At 37.4% G+C, this 15,848-nt stretch overlaps 1 protein-coding gene across 1 annotated transcript; it reads right to left on the reverse strand.

Moving 5' to 3' along the window:
• Positions 1-6,707: 6,707 nt before the first annotated feature.
• Positions 6,708-11,583, reverse strand: prdm8b (PR domain containing 8b). The gene is made up of 4 exons (XM_079450986.1): positions 11,361-11,583; positions 9,352-9,573; positions 8,869-9,100; positions 6,708-8,563 (listed from the first exon to the last, which is right to left on the reverse strand). Exons 1-4 carry the CDS (start codon positions 11,361-11,363, stop codon positions 7,311-7,313), a joined length of 1,710 nt encoding a protein of 569 aa, XP_079307112.1. The 5' UTR covers positions 11,364-11,583; the 3' UTR covers positions 6,708-7,310.
• Positions 11,584-15,848: the final 4,265 nt, after the last annotated feature.

Genomic DNA, 15,848 nt, shown 5'->3' on the forward strand with positions numbered 1-15,848 from the left:
TCAAAACTTTCTGCAACCTCCATTTGCATGAAAAACAGATCTTCTTTTGATGTCTGATGAGGTTTGAGAAAATATGGCGAGTCCATTCCTTCATTCAGAATCTCTTAAAATCCTTCAAATGTTGGCGCTCTCTTATCATCATGTTCATCCCACTCATTTTCTATAATGGTCAGATCAGGGAACTGCGATGCCAATGGCATCATCTTGATTTTGCGTTCAGTGACACTTTTTTGTTGATATTTATGTTTATTTTGAACCAATGTGCTAGAAGATCTAACCACGACCCTTTATTATTTCTAGTAGATCAAGTCAGGTTTAGATGTTTTTTTTTGGTATTTGATATAAAACCGAATGTTTGATATAAATCTGAATTTTTGACAACAATAAAGATCTGGGGACATTTTTAACTGTGGACATGGGGCATCTTAATCCTTGTGTGCCCAAAAAAAACTTCATTTCATATGGCAATAGACCTGCTTGAAGTTCAAGTATGGCAGATTAATATGGTTTGAATGAGTTTGTTTTTGCATGAGAATTTTTAATAAAAGACCAAAAGGAGAAACAATGCAGATATAATAGTGGGGTATATGCATTGACAACATATGGCTATTTATTGAACACACCAGAAATGAAGACAAAAATAAATCTAATATTCATCGCATTTGATCTTTTATTGAGTATATGTTGCTCATAGACATTCCCATATAAATGTGAATACACATACTGTATCTGGACACGTTCAAGGAATGAGTTAAAGCAGATTTCCAGCTCCCAGCATGCTTTGACAGTTAATGTTTTTTTTTCATGATTAAATATGTTCCATATATTTTTAAACATCCAGTACCATATTTTATGATGTTCATCAATATATTATAAAGTGTATTACTGGATATATTGTGACATATAAGTAAAGTCACATATTTTTCAGTATATGAAAAGCGGCAATTCCTTATGTATTATTCAATATATTGTAATATATTTACAATATATTATTCTGTATATTTTCTAAAACAATATTATGTCAATTAAAACATTTAATTCATATATTAGGAAATGTATTTTATTTTGGTAAGGGATGACTTTACATTGACTAAACATTAACAGTGATGTTCAGGACCATGGTTACAGAACCTTTTTTTTTCTTTCTATGCATTTCCCTACACTTTTTCTAAATTTCCCTAACTAGCCATTTGCAAACCACTGATTGGGGAATCATTTATATTTATTTTCGAACCACAGTGTGACAAGAGAATTTTTTCTCTCTTTTGCTTGAGGGTGCTGTGACCTCCGAATCACTTCTCAACATAAGTCCTTGCAAACCTGCTCACAGTCATCTAAAACATTCAAAGAACATAAAATACATTGCCTATGTATCGAGCTTTCATTAAAGCAGAGGCACATTTTAAACCCTGCTCAAGGGTCAAAGATTCTCACCCTTTTCCCCTACTCCAATTTCTGAGAGATGGAGCATGAGGCGACGTGAAAGTGGCCACGCATTTCAAACACGCCGTTTCAAAACAGCCCACGGCTCAGCCAAGCATTTAATCTGTGCATACATCTAAACATTTGCTTTGGACAAAGTAGTCCACCGTTGAGTTGTGAGAAAGCCAGCGCCGTGTTTTTGCAGGGCATTTGGTGTGGAACAAAGAAGCACCTGTTCGCTTGTTACAGACAGAGTGCCTGTCAATGAGCAAGGCAACCAATGACGAGATGCTGTCAGTGGAGAGCGATCTGTACCTACTGACAGATTTGACATGGGTACGAATGAGAAAGGAGATCTGCCTTCCACTATGGCATGACGTGACAGTTACCAACTAACTCTTGAATGGTGTCAATAAGTGTCATCAGTTAAGTGTGATCTGTTGCCGCAGCAACTCATTGTGGAGTAATTAAATGGATCATTCAATGTGCTTTTGTGGGCACAGATTGACTTTTAATCTCTTCAAAGAGGCCGTTGTCACCTCGATTTGTATTTCTTGCACAGAATGTTTTGTACAATGAGACTGATGTGACACTGTGGGTTTATACATTTTAAAACGTTAAACACCAACGTCAGGCGTGAAATTGATAGTAATAATGCCAAGAGTTTAAGTTGTTTATGATAACATTTTCAAATGTTGCAGATTTTGTGTGTTGTAACATGTAACCATTTAATTCATTTAAATGTAAAGATAATGTCAAACGAAAGAATATCCAATATTATGGCTGATCAGGAAATGTACGGACCCATAAAGATAGTAAACAATATACGCACATAATGTACATACACAACAAGAGATGCTTCACAATTCCATAGAACCCTTTTTGGGTGAAACCTTCCATAAAGAACATTTGACATTCAAAGAACGTTTGTATTTCTGTGTAGTTTGCATTTCTGGTAGGCGCTGTAAAATGATTTGTTGTTAAGTTAACTTAAGTTAACTCCAGCTGCCTCAAAATGTTTAGTTAATAAAACTTTTAAAAGATTAGTGCAATTTTACAACAAATTAATTTAATAACTAACGTCTTTGCGTTGAATTAACAAGAAGATGAAGACAAGATGGGTGACTTTTTTTATTTACTTTTTTACTTGTTCAGTTGAAACAATAAATATGTTTTTACAGCAGCTATACATTTTGTGGAAATGAAACACATTTGTTCTAAATTTTGTTTCAAATTTTACAAGAATATTGCCAATTGTAATTGTTTCGATGTTTTATTTTTAATCAAAATAGATTCAAATAGGATTGTGATGGTACAGCATATGAATTGTTTTCTGCAAATGAACGTGATTATGACAAAGTCATGCACAAAATAAAATAAAAATTTTACAACATTTTTTACAAACCAGTGGTGGAGCAGATGTCCTCTAAACTGACATTGAGACAACATGCTTTACAACACTACTGTATATCAGTTATTAAAAAATATGTTAAAACGTTTGTTACAGGTTATTCTGATTTTTTTGCAGTTCATGATGCAGTTTTTTGTGTTTTTGTTTCTGTTGCGTAGTGTTCTATTGTCAACCTCAAAATCTTTGAGACGATCTCTTGTTGACCACCTTGTAGCCTCACACTTTCAACAACAGCCAATACGTTCTCCCCATTCACATCTGCTTCTGTCTCGAATCTATACATCTTCGTTTGAGTGCCTGGCTTTTTGCTCCAGCCTCCATTCCTCCAGGTCAGAGTTGATGGCACGGAAATTGCTGGGTTCTCTGATGTAGGCCCGTGTTCCTCACTGAGAAATGCATCTTTTTGAAGTGTCCCAATCTCCCCCCTCCCATTTTCTCTGTTTCTATCTAGTAAAACCAACAAACAGTCACCATTCCCCCCTCACCAATCAACAGTGAGTTTCCTGTACACTTCCCCTGGCATAAATCCACCTTCAGCCGTACCTGACTGCTCTTGGCTCAGAGGCGTAGTAATCAGAGCCGGACATTCAAGATGCCTGCACAGTGTTGAAAGATTAGTTCTGTATAGTTTTACAGTGGATTTCCGAAGGTCTATATTTTACCTCTAGGGCATAATGCTTAATGCGACCTCTCTATGCGAGCACATTAAAGATTCATTATTTTCACTATGACAAATGATCCAGAAAATAAACATCACTTAATTTTTGAAACAATGTGTGCCCTGTGCACTTCTTAAGTATGCAGCTTGTTGTCCTTAATCACATGTAAACATGTCATGGCCTTGCATGACCCAACTGTGATGGTGCTGTGGCCAATATTAACAGTCATGCAGTCATCTCTTTGTGCGTTTGCGTTAAGTTTGATTGCAGTTCAGCCTGCAACTTATAAAAGTAGTAACACTGTACAATAAGGTTGCCTTTTTTGTTCAAATTTGTAAATGCTTTAGCCACCATAAACTAACAATGAGCAATAGTTTTCATTTTATGCATTAACTAATGTCAACAAATACAACCTTTTTGTAAAGTGAATGAGAGGTTTGCATGCAAAAGACAAAAATGTGAGGATGGGTTCATAAGCATCAATAGAAATCCATAAATTCATTCAATATATATAATTGCTAATATGGAAAGTAAGCACTTTAAACATTTTTATGCTAGATAAAAATAAATAAATCACATTCAGACCTCTTATGTTTTTGAGTTAGTTAACAAAGAACAGAGAGCTGTTACTAGCAGTACATCCCCGAAACAGAAAAATCTATTAATTTTAAGCTGTTTCTCTTTGCTTGAAGATTTAGTGGATGACCCATGAAGGGCAGAACTTTGAAGAGGAGAGACAGGTGCAGTCTAAATACTTGCCTGCATGCGCTCAGATCTGTCTATTACTCTCAGCAATGCATAGAATTTGCAACGCAGACACACACAAGACAGGTACAAACAGTTGAGCAATATAGAGTGTATTGTAAGTGCAAAAGCATGTCTATAAAGCGGATCTGTCCATCTTTGAAGTGAATGCTAAGTGTAAATTTGTCCATGTCAACGCGAAGGAAGATTGAATGTGCAATGCTTTAAAATAACTTGTGCAAGCTGCTGTTTGGTGCTTGTTGTTAAAATATTCTTTAGATTCACTAAGTATTGTGTCACAATGTTAACCTAATACCTAAAAACCATTGATAAGTTAAATAAAAAAAAAGGAAATGAACAAATCTAACCTTGTATGTGATATAATTATGAAATTTTAAGCATCAAAGTTAGATTTCAATGTTTGCTTTATGCAGTCAGGATTACAGATATGAACGTTGTATTGTCACAGATTGATTTTTAGCAGAAATCCGTGAATCACAGGCATTGTCACAAACCACACTATGCATAATTTCCAGCAGATAACTTTTATTTTGAATTAATTATGAATTTATTCATTAGATACTATTTGAAGTAATATAGGCAGTAATTCTGCAGTTATAAATCATGCATTGGGCTTTCTTATAGCTACTTCTCAACATGATCTCGTGTGTCACTGTATCGTTAGTGTGAATAATCTATAAATACCTCATTCTTACATTTAACCGTTCGAGATCTGTGGGTTTCTCACAGACCTATTTCGATGCAAGGGCCCTGTTGCCAAGATGTTACAGAACAACAGAAAGATGAGGGGAAGGGACAGATGCAGGGAAGAGAGGTTCACCATGGACACAATCACACGTAAAGTATGAGAAGCCGGCCAGCTAGGTTAGCCAAGGGTGACCACATTGGCCATATGTGAGAAGGGTATAAACCGAACCTGACCTGAGGGTGCTGAGTGATACACTGACAAATGAAACTGGAGCTTATGAAGAGACGGATTGCTCCGACCACAAATATGGGTCGGGCAATAAATATGTTCACTAAGTATAAGTGACGATCAACAGTTCCCTTCCTATTACGTCATGTTTTGGATAACATTTTTGATTGTATGCGTAGGAATGGTAACATTATAAATGGTCGTGTTTTTCTTTTACTATCATGCAATCATATTATAACATATAGGCTACAACGCAAGTTAATAGTATTTGTTTATTTGTTCAATATTTAGATTGTATCAAACGTATTTTTTCTTTTTTCAATAGTTCCCTCTTTGTCAAATATATGTTTTAAGACGCTGTAGCCGGTAAAACTTTGTCTGTGTCCATCCTTTTATTCGCCGATAGGTGGCGCCCTTCTACTGTTATAGTGACTCTCAAAACGTTTTTGAAACCGCTAATTTGGTTAAAATGTTCTTTATAAAAGCTTGGTGTCACTGTTGAGCCATTTTACGACTTGCAACTCCCTCCCGGCTTCTTGGTTTCAAGGGACATTGTAAATTGAGACGTTATTCATTTATACTTAAAAAAGACACATGGACATAACGTAAACCACACATAATGCTGTGTTTTATGTCTATTTTGGTTAAGCGATCAAATCATGGTTATTATGACGTTTAATTTGATAGCGCTAAGGTTTAAATTATTTTGTTTTATTGTAATGTGAACTCATGACAGAAGGACTACGCAATAAATGTCTATATGAGGGTTATATCATTGTAATTAAAACAAAGGCGTTTGTGTTCTTTTAAATCAGGAAACTTGTGTAAAATTACAGCTGCGGCCTTTTGAGAATTTACGCATTCAGTTTAGGTTAATGTCTGTTTTGCCTTTTAAAGCTTTGTATAGGATGGAGAACGGATGTTTACGTTTGCTCTTTCCTGAAGAAAGTTAGGGCAGTGTTAACACGGTGCATAAAAAGAAAAGTAATATTTTAATGTCGAATTTCTTGAGTCTTGCTATTTTAAATGTAGGCTATATAGACCTATATTTTTATATATTATAGGGATGAAATTATAATTAGTCTGTGTAAAAATGATTTAGTATTAATATTGTATTAATTGTTATTATTTGTCCACCAGAATGTTGAAAACAATTAGAAAAATATTTTAATAAGCACGACAGTCACAGAGTGCTTTAGTTAAAATTAAAATCGACCTTGTAAGGTCAATTCATTTTTTATTTAATATTTAAGCTCGCGTCTTAGTCGCCTATTACACACGTTTACTATAAATATAATTTCGAACAAAGTTATAAAAAACTGCGTGATATCGAAAGTAGCCTATTTTTTTAAAATAGGATCACTTTAATATGCTAATAATGGGTGTTAAGTATAGCCTGAACCAGTTCATGAAACGTATTAAACAGTGCAGTGGTTTTCTGAAAGGACGTCACTCACAGATGTTCATAAAGCGTCCATCTACACCCGATATGTGTCGTATAATTTTAGGCAGAATTAATCACACAGTTAGGTGAAAATAAAGCTATTTTATTGTCAAAGCATTCAACATGATTAGATAAACTATCAAATTGTAAATTTCAGCAAAAGGAAGAAACACTGAATCTATTCCTCACAGACACAAAATATTACACTTTGTATTCAAACAAAACAAGTATTTACATCGATTCAAATAGACTTCATCTTAAACCAATAGCTATCATTTACATGCACTCTTAAATACACTTCAGCATCATACTCCCAGTTTTCAATATCCTTATGCATATAGAGATAACACATCATTGAATAACTCTCAATGAAATGGATCTTTATCTTACTTGATTTATGTACAATATACAATACTGTGTACAAAATTCCAAGTACACTTACATTAATATCGTCCCTTTTTTCAAACAATAAGTGCTTCATATAATAAATAGATTTCAGGATTTTAGGTCAAAATTTCCATACACAAAAACATGACATTTGAAGAAATCAAACAGCAACGTTTTTTTAAAAGTGAGAACAAATGTGTTGTCATTACTCCTCCTGGTATTCCCTTTTGATACAAAATTGGAATTTCTCCTTCTTCGAGAAAAAAAGGAATGGAGCAAAAGATAAAGATGTAGTAGAATTAATCCTCAGTTGTGGGAGGTCATGTGCCGGGAAAGGTGGTGCCGCTCCCTGAAAGATTCGTTACAGATCGGACACTTTAACTTTTCCTCTCTCCTTCTTTTAACAAGAGGTTCCATAGCGTACTCCTTTTTGTGGTGCGAGCGCATGTGGTAGACTAGGTCAGAGGTCATGCGGAAGGAGGCATTGCACTTGGCACACCAGTTCTGGGCAGGTAGACAAAGAGAACTGAATGAAGGGGGCAGAAGTGTAAGAGCAGAGGGCATCTGCAGCTGGATGGGGCCTGAGGTCTTGGGCCAGAAGGCTGTGGTGTAAAGGAAAGGGTTCTGTTTTCCAATCCCACCAGGCACGGGGCAGTTGCTGCCTAGTTCTGAGCCTTGGAGCTTTGCGGCGAGGTGGTCTGCCTGGTAGAGTCTACTGGAAGAGACAGTGTCGCCCACTGCAGGATGGCAGTCTACCGCCGGCAGAAGCTTGGGTGCCATGACAAGAGGTGATAGCTGCGAGAAGGTGCGAGACGGCTGGCTGAAGGCACTCTTTCTCTCCGATCCTCCACCACGGTGCTGGGGCACCGAAGTGAAAGCGCTGCCAATTGATGAGGTCCCCATTCGGGACTGCGGGGGCTGAGTCTCGCTAAGAACCTGTCTGATGTTTAGGTGTTTTTCAGTCGGGTTGCTGCTGGGCCGGCCAGCCTCCTTGTTCTCAGAGTTGGAGCTGGAGTTTTTGCCACTGTGCTTCAAGCTCTGAGGTGACTTCTTGACCTCTGTAAAGGCGCTTCTCTTGGTTTCTGTCGGCTCCGAAACAGGAGGAGAAAAGGCCCGCCTGCTCTCTTCCAGACCGTATGCTCCGCGGTACTGCTGTGCTGAGTTGGCCAGCTCCTCTTTGGACTTGAGGGGCTGGGATAATCCACTGTTCCTGCTGTCCTCCATGTCAGAGAACTTGCGCTTTCCCGAGTTCTCGCTCAGGATTTCCGCCTCTTTGTCGCTCGGTGGACTGGTTCTGTTATTCTCTAAATCCCTGGCAAGATTATGAAAGTCTGTGGATGGCTTTCCGTCCTGTGGGTTGGAAAAGCCATCGGATCGGCCCAGTTTGGGACTGGACCTGGCAGGTGGTAGACTAGCCTGGTCGCTGGCATCTTTGGCCTCCTCTTCTGGGCTGGCCATGCTGTGTAGTCTCTTAGTGCAACGGAATCTCAGATGAGCCAAAAAGGGAAACTCGAATTGAAAACGCTGGCTGCAGTCTGGACACAAAAAGGGTGAAGCTCCTGTGGAGAACAAAAGAGAAATATCAGGAAAGGTGTTCACAAACTATTAAACATACTGAAATTAATGTGTAAATGAATTACACATTAACAAATTAATTTACACATATGTCAAATACTAATTACATCATTGTAAAAATTACTGTAAAGAGACCTTAAATGATGTTAAACGTTTTTCTCTTTTTCAATTAAACCTCAACAGTTAAGTCACATTATATTTTCTATATTGATTTAATAAAATATATAAAATAGTTATCTGATATTCTACAAATTACAAAATGTCACAGACAGCTATTTTCAAAGTTTACCTTTATTTTTGACTTGGTTTCTCTCTGCGCTTAGGAGCAGCAGCTCGATAAGATCTTTTCCATACCACACCAAGAGCTCTTCATCCTTCTCTATTCTCCTCAGTGACCTGTAGAAAAGCTGGCCGTTTTTCACATAGGCCTCTAAGTTCTGTTCATCCCTGTCTCTTGCCGACTGCACCAGCCTTAGCCACATCAGGCCTTCCGAAGAACTGTTGGCAGCTGAGGTGTCCACCTGTGTCCAGCACCAGTAAAGAGGATAAAAGGTCAGCTGTGACTTAATTCCACTTTTTACACTTTGGTTGCCATCACTATATAAATTAACCCTAATTTTATTGTCTCTTGCTAAAAAATGGTTGTCTACCACAATTATTCAGTTTTGTACAGATAAACAAATGCTCCAAAATAAATCTGAGTCTGTACAGACTGTATAGAAATGTAACATTTTAACTGGAACTGGAAAACACACAAGAACATTGATCATACCCGGAATATGTAAGGCGCCGTTCGCTTGTCTGTCGACTTCAGAGCAATAAATGCGATGCTGTCATACAAGGAAGTGTGGCTCAGAACACATGGCCCAAAAATGGCATTTTCAGGAATGTCGCAGGTGGTGTAGACACTGGTAAAAATGTCCGTTAAACACTGCTGCATCGCCTTGGCGTCGCCATCCCAGGCCAGTCTCTGGGAACTGGATTCCTCCATCATCTGCCGTAAAACAATGAGTTCATAATAGTAGTAAATATAAACGGCCAATTGTTTGCCAAACTATTTATGTCATTTATGTTTCTCTGTATTTTTCAATGTGGAAATATAAATGAGACCTCTCCACTACACAAAGTCAATAATAAAACAAAAATATTTTAAAAAGATGCAGTCTTTGTGCTAAAGTATACGTTCAATATAATATTGACATTTACATTGCTTTGATACGATCTATGTTATTTAGACGATATTTTAAATTATAAAAGTTCAATATTATGAGGGTATGTTTCAGTAATCCTGTAAAAGCAGAGAAAAAACAGAAAACATTTCTTACAAGCATACACTTTTTACAAGCATAACTGTGAGAGTAGGCTTCCAGTACTAATTCTTAATTTCTATTTTTACATGTTCGTTTTCTATGAATTTTCGGATGCAATTTGGAAAATATTGACATCGTGTTGACAGGGATGAAAATCTTTATTATGAGACCGTTCGGTCTATTTACAATCGCAGACCATATCGAATTGATTTTAAAAGCACTGTCAAAGTCGCTGATTTCATATTAGCTAACCTTTAGCACCATTATACAAGAAGGAACGTATGTCTGGTCATTAGCATAATCCACCACTTCCCTTCTGAGACTTTAATTAAGGCAGCACGGGGAGATAATTATTTTTCTTCTCCAAACCCCTAATGTCCCTTTATAAATAAGCGAATATCCTGCGTCTTCTTACGCGTGAAGTGCAGATTTCTCGTGCAACTTGTTAAACACAACAGGGGTTTTATTTGACAAATGTGAACAAAATGTATACATTTCTGACATGCATGCCAAACACGTATAGGCTTACTCTTCAGCATAATTTATTTCTGCTTTTGTGGAAGTTTTATTGTTTTTTTAAAAGACACTCGTCCCGTGCTATTGGTGATTTCTCAGCATTACAGATCAAATAATAAATAAGCATGAAACATGTTTTTATGTTAAAAAAAGATGCGGTGAAATATGTTAATAACAATCACTGTGAAGCGACTATTACTGGAGACTCTATAATGTATTATTTTGTTATAAAAAAATTCTCGGATCTATTAACATCTCTTATTTATACTACAAATGTGCGTTTTCGGTTTTTCAGCTGTGATGAACGATGCTGTTAAAAACAACGTGGTCACCTGTTTCTTGATATTATTTTGTATTTCGATTGCAAGTTTAAAGGCTGGGGCGCATATCAAATCAATATGCAGAAAATGTAAAAATATATCCTGCCGCATTTAAACAGCAAATATATTTTAAATTCGACGATGTTTTAAACGGAAACGTTTGGCTCTCGTTTCGAGACACAGATGCTAAAGTTTCTTTCATCCATAAAAGCCTTAGTGTGAATTTTGCCCTTTCTTTCACGACCCTGTCCTTTTGTAATTGTGAGGTCGCACTCTCACTCAACAGAATTCCACAAAGGATCCAATGAATATGCATTTCAGCTAAATACTATAATAGACCCACAAAGATATGCGCATTTCTAAAATAGAGGAGACGAACTCATTGACCTCCTGTTTCAGCCTCAATTTTATTGGTCTTTGTTGGCTACGGTTTCGCTGTCATTCCAACTTTATGCCAGCGTGCCGTTTAAACCACTTTCCCCGATTCAATGACCGCTATTGCTTTGTAAATCAGCGCGCTCTCATCTCCCACCAGCGAGGCTTTAACGGTGCTGCAAGGATGCTGTTTGCGCGCAGCATCATCCCACGAATGAATAGCCTTCGGATATTTCTATTTCAAAATTGTCATTACTCACCATGATACAAAGGTAAAATAATCCACAAGGTTTCAAAATTGCTGTCAATATCTTCAAGTAGGTGTTCGGTGCCTTGAGTGAAGTCCGTGCAGTCAGTACATTTCCCCGTCTTTTGAAAGTGACAGTGTCGCCGACCGTCTTATGGTTCGCGAGTGTAGAGAGGCGTGCAGATGGGGCCGATACACTGACTGAGTGGCACCCAGATACACACTTTTTGTTTGCTGCACATAATCTGCCCAATGAGGCGTGACACGCTTCGTCTCCTCCCTTTAACTCTTCGGTCGCCGACAGTAAGTAGCTGCGGTTTGTTTGCAGATTGATTCAGAAACATTACAAAATGCACTGTAGTAACTAAAACATTTGCATAGCCTTTTAGCAGACTATTCAGTATAGTAGTATAGTTCAGTTACCTTTCCATTCTTGAAAAAAGTGTTTCATAAATATTTATGCATTCAATTAATAACAGTATTTTTTAATGCATTATTTTTTCTTCATTATTAATATTATTATTTGTTTTATTATTGGCATTGTTGTTTAGTTAGATGGTAGCTTCAATTTAGCCAAAACACTTTCTCTTTTTTTACGTGGCTTTCTTCATGCCCTATAGTCATATTGCCAACTTCTGTACCCGTGCACTGTTTGTAGCCTACACAGCTTCCTTTAGTGAACTGCTGTCATTGAATAAAGACAACATGTCACCACTTGCAATCCGCCTCTAAATGATGTCTTCTACTGATTATCTTTATTACCTTTCAGAGTTTTGGTTGAAATATCAGAAATTGGCAATTTTCTCGATTGACTCTTAACTGCACATGGGGCGCTCTGGCTGCCTGAGAGAGACGCGGCTCATGAGCGCTGCAGGCTGGACTCTTGCGCACCTGCTGAGTGTGGCGCTCACTCTCTATAGGAGAACCTGACCTCGGCACGACTGGATTCATGATGTCTCTGTTAACACCTGCGAGAGACCGAAGTGAGTATTCGAGCAAACAAACGCACGCGGTTTATTTCAGTGTTTTAGAAACAGTGAGCAATATGATGAAGTGTTGATGAGCTCCACAAAATCTATATATTTATCTGTTGATAAGACTAGTCTTAGTAGCGCTTATAACTACAGATTGCTAAGGACTTTTGTACTGCTGTATAATAAAACAGCATTTTGGAGACCTTTGCCAAACATGTTAACTGTAGACGTAAATACTACATTTCTAACACCATATAACACATTCAGGTGTTCTTATTATATTTAAGTGGGTGGCTGTGCTTGCAATAAGTAAAATCATGACATCATCATCATCATCTCCAGTAATTGAATGTAGTACTGTGTTCACTGTGTTGTTTTACAAAGGTCATTTCAATTTTGATAATCAGTAGGAAAACCAAGTTTTCTAGATGAGCATTCTGGAATGATAAAATATAGCCAAAATTATTTTTTGTGAACTGTTTTGAAGACTGTAGACCTCTTCAAATTCTTTTTTTGTTTCTATTTGCAAATGTAACTGCAAAGTTATGATCACGTCAATACATTTCTGAAGTATTAATATATTTTTCAACAGTTTCTTTTGCTGAAAAAGTGTTTCAGGTTTCCAGGATCATAATTTGGACAGACTAAATATAAGTATAACATATTATTTAAAGATTTTTTTTTTACGTTTACCCATAAAGTCCATTACACACAATTCACAGTTGAAGTATTTTTCTCATTTGATATTGTAATTTACAGAAATTAATTAATCATGCAGACAATTATTTTCTATTTTAAAGATCTTCATGGTAGATTACAAAATAGTAACTCAAATATGTGGAACTAACTGAGATTGATATGGTAAATTATTTTTGCTTTGCACAAATTGTATTTTTGTCTCAGTCAATTTTTTCATACTTTCTACACTTTTTTTCATTAAATCATATTGGCACAAGGTTTGTGGCATTCGGGTATTTTTGTAGATACAGGTCTCTTGAAAAAAACAACATGGAATTTATGCAATTAGGAAGATATGAATATCTTCATATCCCCCCCCCCCTTAATTGTTTTTTGTTATTCTGAGGCTTTTGACATATAAAGATTCACACACTTAAATCTCCTTGTGCTCAGAACACTTGCCTAGCCAAGCATGATAAAGACTATTTTCCTATACAGTTATCTGAAAGCTATCAGTAGCCATCTGCTTGGCTCATGATCTGCAGGTTCATGGTGGCTGGCGGAGGCTGTGCGATGGACACAATGACTTTCCCCTCCTCTTCTATTGTCTTTAAGTCATATACTGTAGCCCCTGTTATACTTCACTGGGGGAAAATATCTTTTCATTGTGTAAAGTGAATGACAGATTTGAATTCTCTCCAGGATACACTGATTTTTAACTTTGATATCAGTTGTCAATGCAACACAACTTTTTTGAAGTCACAAAAGCCCCCTTTAATATCACACAAAAACCTAAGATGCTTAAGAAGGTCAAAGATTATCTTGAATTTTGAATTATTACATGTTAACGTCTTAATTGTTACATGTCTTAATTGTTCCATGTCTTAATTGTTGTATTCAGATGTGCTGTGTGCTAACATAGAATGATGCAATTGTATTACCAGCAAAGAGAGGCAGAAACATCTGCATATTTCAAACAGATGCATGTCAGGGCACAACATAGTAAACAAATATTAGATTGTTTTTATTTAGCAATTCAGCTGTGTTGCACTAAATTTCTTGCAAAGGAACATGAATGGCAACATGGAGATCAGCCTCTGGGCCTATTGAGGTAAAAGGCTCATAATAATCAATGTTTTGATTAATGTTTATATCAGGTGTGGCATTGTCATATTAGCGGGAGGACACACACACACACACATATATATATATATATATATATATATATATATATATATATACAATATAAACCTAAGCACCAACTGTTCATTTCTTCAGCAGTCAGAAATATTGGTCTTTCTTTGTGATATTTTATGCAGTAGGAAGTTATTTTACAAAGATTTTTTGTCAATCTGTCTTGGAATTGTATTGCGTTAACAGACAGAACTGCTTTTGATTAGATTGAATTAGATTTAGAGCAGTAAACTGACGACTTAACATGGTCTTTCCAATGGAGGGCAGAAGAGGAAAAGGAAGGAGTCTAAGCCTTGTAGGGAAGAACGGACCTCGTATGTCAAGTGTTTAGAGCAAAAGAACAAAAACACTTTGCATTTTCTCTCTCTCTCCCTCTCTCTCTCTCTCTCTCTCTCTCTCACACACACACACACACACACACACACACACAAATAGTGCACACCGCATAGTCATAGACTTATATACAGGTGCCTGACAAAAGTATCAAAGGCTCACCTGTAAAATGACTAATCCCAAATCCATCCCCTTTAATCTTTTTCTATGCTCCTTTTCATATGAACTCTATGAGCTGCGCTTGCATAAATGGTTCTTTTAAAGGGGTACAAAATGGTAAAAAGAAAAATTAATAATGAACCACTTTTATATCGCATCCAGTGATTATACAAATGGAGGAAACCGCCAAAAATATTCTGTTATGGCATATGGCACTTCAGCTGCCATATGTGCCAGTTTTCACTAAAATTGGCACCACGGCTCATGATGGTCAGTTGTGACTGCCAAAAACACAGCGAGGGCTGTGCAGAGAGAGCGAGAGGAAGAGGGGGGGAAGCTTCATTGCCTCAGACAAGTGCACTGATGTCCTTCTGCAACTCCCACAGCACAATCAAGAGCAAGTTAGTCAATGCCAGAGAAAAGATTTGGAAAAAGTGATACGGGGGACGTATCTTTCACTTCTCTATATTCCCTGCAGTTTAGACCTATCAGCCTCTGAGTTTAGTGAACTTTGCTGGGAAGTGAAGGAGACATTTAGACAATGCGTCTTTAGACGGGGCACATTGCTTTGGCATCCAGAGCATGACATCATCACTCCCTTTTTTCCTGAAAACTTGGAAACATTATGCATTATAACACCTTTGTCTTTAAATCTTTGGGAATCTCCGTGTAAAGATTAGGTTCTCGTATTGAGTGTCTAGAGGGAGTCACATACATGTTGGATGTCTGAATTGAGCACATTTTCTGTGCCATGGCACCTGTTCAAGCAGTCCTCTCTCCACTATAGAATTCTGTAAATTTGTATGCTGTTTGTAATCCACGATACCTGTTCATAGTACAAGAGAGTCCAGTCCTGGCTCTGACCGCAGGCCCAGTCATCCAGGCCTCAGATCCTCCCCTAAGCTGCCAGACTAGCTCAGGGTTCGTGGCTGAGCTGAGCCACCATGGCAAGTTTTATGGTCCAGGTTTTGGGAGGCCCCAGGGCATATGCTTAACCCCCCTGTGATCGGGGGAAAGCTCACGTCTGGCAGTGAAGGACTGGGCCGGACCCCAGCAGTCCTTCAAATTCTCTCAATCCGCAGGACAGGCTGGTAATGTGTCTAGGGATGTACAAAACTATACTATAAAAATCAGTTGGTAGGATGTCTAGGTAGTCCAATCAT

The sequence above is a fragment of the Barbatula barbatula genome (assembly GCF_947034865.1).
Source record: "Barbatula barbatula genome assembly, chromosome: 2".
Taxonomy (NCBI): Eukaryota; Metazoa; Chordata; class Actinopteri; order Cypriniformes; family Nemacheilidae; genus Barbatula; species Barbatula barbatula.

Bases quoted from the DNA above. Each gene is read 5' to 3' on its own strand.
- prdm8b (XM_079450986.1), bottom strand. The intron at 9,101-9,351 runs GTATGATCAATG...TGCTGGACACAG, and splicing joins CGGCGCCTTACATATTCCGG to GTGGACACCTCAGCTGCCAA. The intron at 8,564-8,868 runs GTAAACTTTGAA...TGTTCTCCACAG, and splicing joins AAACCAAGTCAAAAATAAAG to GAGCTTCACCCTTTTTGTGT.